This window comes from Lactuca serriola, chromosome 4 (genome assembly GCF_051521515.1).
Source record: "Lactuca serriola cultivar US96UC23 chromosome 4, Lser_US96UC23_V15, whole genome shotgun sequence".
NCBI classification, from domain to species: Eukaryota; Viridiplantae; Streptophyta; class Magnoliopsida; order Asterales; family Asteraceae; genus Lactuca; species Lactuca serriola.
In genome coordinates, this window is record NC_136411.1 from 62,247,114 (window position 1) to 62,252,391 (window position 5,278).

The 5,278-nt window shown below is 39.3% G+C and overlaps 1 protein-coding gene across 1 annotated transcript; it reads left to right on the forward strand.

Moving 5' to 3' along the window:
- Positions 1-212: 212 nt before the first annotated feature.
- On the forward strand, positions 213-2,034 carry LOC145101699 (haloacid dehalogenase-like hydrolase domain-containing protein Sgpp). Its single transcript, XM_079038969.1, has 5 exons — positions 213-498; positions 785-899; positions 968-1,122; positions 1,343-1,604; positions 1,719-2,034. The coding sequence occupies exons 1-5, from the start codon at positions 365-367 to the stop codon at positions 1,896-1,898; spliced, it is 846 nt and encodes a 281-aa protein (XP_078895095.1). The 5' UTR covers positions 213-364; the 3' UTR covers positions 1,899-2,034.
- Positions 2,035-5,278: the final 3,244 nt, after the last annotated feature.

Sequence of the window (5,278 nt, forward strand, 5' to 3'; positions counted from 1 at the left end):
ACTAATAATCTAATACACAGTTAAATAATTATCGTAGATACAAAAATATATATATATATATATATATATATTTTTGTGTTTTAAAATAAAATATATTTTTATTTTGTCGTTAAAACACAGTAAAACAGAAAACGCTCTATTGGTGCAAAATTTTGTTTTAATTGAACGAATCATAAATAGAAAGAGCAGAAATTAGAAAAGAATCCCCAAGATCCAAGGTATAATCCAAAATAGCGTGGTTGGCTACGATTCCTTCGTATCAGCACCTAAATTGTATCCTAACAACAAGGGAACAACTCAACAACACAGCTCTAAAAAGCTGCGTGAATTGAAAGCGTGGAGCTTCGCATTTTGGGCAAGAACGATGCCAGCACTCGCTACATCCCTTCATCCCTTCCCCAATAATCCAATTTTACGAACGAAGCCATATTTCCCCAATTTTTCTTCAACAATCCCATTTGGGTTCTCCGCTTCATCAAGTTCTTACCCAATCAACAGGTACTTTTCTTCACAAATTACACCCAATCTCTCAAAACAAGCATCCATTGATGAATATACTTGGAAGTGACATTCATTCGTGAAATTGTTAAAGTTTCTTGATATCACCCATAGTTTCCATTCGCAAATGGCAAGATTTAATTGCAGCTGTGTTATTTTAGATGATTTTGTTCCATTTCGGTTCGATTTTGATGTTTCATTTTTATGAATACATAAAATGGGAAAAGAAATTGAAAGTATGAAATGAATAGACCCTTGATTGCATCTGTGTTGATTCTTCACGCAGCAATTCTTCTTTATCTTTCGTCGCTCCTCTCGAAGCAATACTTTTCGACATTGATGGAACTCTCTGTGACTCCGATCCTCTCCATTTCTACGCCTTTCGTGATATGCTACAAGAGGTAGTCTCTTTGACAGTTTGATTTTCGTGATTTTAATCTCTTAGAGGGCGTTTGATTTCATTTGGTAGATAGGATTTAATGACGGATCACCCATCGATGAGGATTTCTTCATAAATAACATTAGTGGGAAGCATAACGAAGAGCTTTGTCGTGTTCTTCTCCCAGATTGGGAGTTCGAAAAAGCCATGAATTTCATGGTTGATAAGGAAGCTTTGTTTCGAAGGTAATTTCTCTCACGTTGACTTTTGAGGTCACACATATTACTTCTAAAGCTTAAATATACACAATAACATATTCTTCCTATTTATGTGATGACTATTGTATGAATTGAATTATTTTCAAACTATATAGTGTCTCAGTTAATACATGTCAAATACAGTACTAAATTTTATATCATATCATATACTGTGTAAATATAACATTGTTTTATGATGAATAAACAGATTGGCAGCCGAACAATTGGAACCAATAAGCGGGCTTGAAAATTTATGCAAATGGGTAGAAGATCTGGGCCTAAAACGGGCTGCTGTAACAAACGCCCCAAGATCAAACGCTGAATTATTAATCTCAATGCTTAACCTTCAAGATTTCTTTGAAGTTATTGTTTTAGCTGAAGAATGTGCAAGACCAAAACCTTTTCCTGATCCTTACCTCAAAGCTCTAAATGCACTTAAAGTTGCCCCAAATCATACGTTTGTGTTTGAGGTATAGTTTTACGCCCTTAGATGCATTTGTTCTTTTGCATTTAGTTAAAGAAATTCAAACTTATTGGATCTTGAACGATATGGTTGATAATGAGGTTTTGTTTTTCTTGAAAAGGATTCTGTTTCTGGGATTAAAGCAGCTAATGGAGCTGGGATGGCGGCAGTTGGCATGGCTACTAGAAACCCTGAAAAAATGCTACTTGATGCTGGGGCAACCCTTGTTATCAAGGATTACAATGAACCCAAATTGTGGGAAAATTTGGAGAGGGTAGTAAAGGAGAAGTTGCCTCTTTGATCCAAGTCAAATATATAAAAAAGAGTGTAAAAATTAAAGAGTTTGTATAGTAGTTGGTTACTCCATTGAAGAACAATTTGTTTTACACATGATTAATTGAAAGGGTAAATGACACAAATGTCTTACGAACTTTTTAGGGTTGGTCTATTTGGTCCGTATTTTTGTTGCTTTATGAGGGAAGGAAGTTGTTTTTGTTTGGTTGATTACGTCCTTTTGGACAAAACGAAGGGATCACCCGGTTACCCCTTTGCCACATAGACATTTGTTAATACCCAATAGTAGTCATCTTCTCTTTTTTTGCTTTCTTCACCCTTTTTCCCCTGTCTGCTCACCACTTTATCATCATCGACACTTTTTCATACTCTCCAATTGCTTTCTCTCTTCCATCTACAGACCGTCTTTTAAAACAACCCAAATTCTCATTTCCCACTCAAATCCATTTGGGTCTCCTCCTGTTGTTGCACGTATCATCAACAATCAACATCACCCAGTTCCATGGCGAAAACACCTTCTTCCAAGTGCTTCATGTCATCTTGCACAAATGCATCACTAAATCATCAACAATTAACATCCATCAGATCCATGGTGAAAACAGCACCAAGGTCAAAAATGAGCACATTCTTTTCTCCAATGGTGCTGGCTTTCTTGTGTATATACGGCTTTGGTTTCCTGCTCTCTCTGGTAATCTTCACACTTCTAACGTCTAATCCAAATCATTTTGAATGTGGACTGGTTTCTGGTTTTTAAACCTAGAAATGCAAATCTGAAATCAATACAGCTTCTCAAAAGTTCGATTTTAGTATCAATTAAGGAGTGAAACTTAACATTGGGTTTATCAATGTTGAAATTGTAACTTCGATACTCAAAATAAACTTCACCTTATCATCTTCTCTAATTTTAACAGATTAGAACGGAGCACAAGGAGTACGTTTCTCGATCAACTTCAGAGTTACAAAATTGAACAGATTTAGACGCGCTTTCACTCACGTTGCTTCCAATTTTTCTAGTGTGGAATTGTTAAGCCTAGAAGTAAGGTACTATTGTCTCCGAGATTAAGTACTTCATAGTTGCAAAATCACTTTGTTTGATCGAGATTAAACATATAAAATGATAGAGATGATAATTTTCTATGTTTTCAGGAAATTTCAAGCTTGAGTGTAGAGTCATCTCAAAATTGCAAATAAAATGCTCAATTCTGAACGACTTTTAGTTTCATATTTGATTCATCGATGAATTATGAAGTGACGCGGCTTTTAAGTTTGATTATTTGGCTGACTTAGCTTTTAAAACTAGTAAAAATAGTTTTTATCTTTCTATGTGGCATCTCTACCTGTTAATTTAGGTGTTAATTTAGGTAATAGAGACTAAAAATACAGGTAGCTCACGACTTTGTTCCTTCGTAAATCAACGAAAATATTTTAAGGACTAAAGGATTTGCCACACCCTCCATTGCTGTACAGGGACCAGTGAATTCCATAGGCCACCCTGCAATCTTACAACACTCCCGCATAAACTGCCAGCTAGTGAATGCTACAGGTCACCTTGCAGTCTTACCACACTCTGCTCTAACTGCCAACTAGTGAATGTTATGGGCACCCCATAGTCTTACAACACCTCCGCACTAACTGTCATTACCACCGCCCTAGGCCTTACCGCTCATCTATCAATCCGAACGCATCCAGATTCGAACATACACTCAACCAAGCACCCCAACCGAACTCAAATCATGACTGTAATTCCCAACCTGGGTCCATTAGAAGCCTGCTAACCATCACTAAGAAGGTACTAACCAACTGTTGGAAAGTTTTCCAAACTCCCAACTCGCACAATCCTCAATATAGATGACCACTTGGGCCGTCTCCCCCTCCCCCCCCCCCCCCCCCGACGAGGATGTGAAACTCATTCTAGTTTCACACCTGCTTCTGAATACTCAAACTATCATCCACCACTTTGATTTGACTAAGCTCTTACAACACACAAGACTTGAGGGATTCCCAATCCATCTTACCCTCCAATGATCGAACTTCTGACAACCTACGCTTACCCATGCTAGTGTTCCATTACTAGCCAAACCCAAAGACCGCACAACCCTTGAAGACCATATGAACACTCTAATCCCAACAAATTTGATAACTCTAGATACTTCCTATGATACAACACCCAAATCTTGAAGTCCTCGGAACTGATGACAAGACCATAACCTTAGTAATAGACCCCTTCTCTTGGCACTCCCAGTGACCAACCGAGCATAAAATCTATAACCATTGAACCCTAACAATATTGGAGAACTAACCCACTAAATCCTGACCATAGATCTTCCACACCATACCCCTAAACCGATCCCGACTAAGAACCAAAATAACAATTGGACATATTGAAACCTACTCAACAAGATACAACCCCTTCGGACCCACTAATGATTCACGACATACAAATGACATATAACAATTCTAGAAGATATATCCCAAACATAAACAGGGAATTAAACCAAAGATAATGCTCACCAAATCGATGCAAGATTCCAAACAACATGAATACCGATAACAACCGAAAAGAAAAGATAACATACCTGCAACATCGCCTGCTGAAATCCTGGCCTCCCTGTCTGACACTGCAATGCCCGACTCCTCTCTGCTGGGGCTCCAACCCTACCTTCACGACCACCAGTGATCCTCAAGGTAGGCGGAGCAAATGCACTCACTGCTCCTCCCCTCGACATCGGACAGTCGACCTTCTTTTGGCCCACTTGGTTACAGTGAAAACATAACGGGCTTGTCCCCTGAGGGCAATCCATGCTGACATGACCAACCCTACCACACTTGTAGCAACCCAAACCCCTGGGACGACAAACCCCATCATGCAGTTTCTTGCATGTGATGCACTGACTCTGGCCATGTTGGCCTCTCCATCGTTGATCTGAAGTCTTGGGTCTCTTCTCGAGACCCTCCACTACATTCACCTGATCTAGCCCCTATTCCCAAGGTGCTCTAAATCGATCTCCTACTCTCAGGCTCTAGAAATCATATCATTCAGGGTCTTGCACCCTAATATACTGACAAACTCCCTGGTATCATCCCGCAACATATCATGATACCTCACTTTCTGCATTTCCTCATACGTTGCATACTGCGGAACCAATAAAGCCCTCTCCCTAAACTTGGCAGTGATTTCTGCCATAGTCTCTGTAGTCTGGTGGAGATCTTGAAACTCTCGCGCTAACTGTTTCACCTCAATTACCAGTGCAAACTCAACTCGAAACATGGTTGAGAAATCATCCCATGACATAGCATCAACAACATTATCACCCACTTTACGACCAACCTCTTCCCACCAATCCCGTGCCTTGTCCTTCAATAAGCAGGAAGCATATATGACCCTTG

Bases quoted from the DNA above. Each gene is read 5' to 3' on its own strand.
- LOC145101699 (XM_079038969.1), top strand. From the start codon at position 365: ATGCCAGCACTCGCTACATCCCTTCATCCCTTCCCCAATAATCCAATT. The intron at 499-784 runs GTACTTTTCTTC...TTCTTCACGCAG, and splicing joins AGTTCTTACCCAATCAACAG to CAATTCTTCTTTATCTTTCG. The intron at 1,605-1,718 runs GTATAGTTTTAC...TTTCTTGAAAAG, and splicing joins ATCATACGTTTGTGTTTGAG to GATTCTGTTTCTGGGATTAA.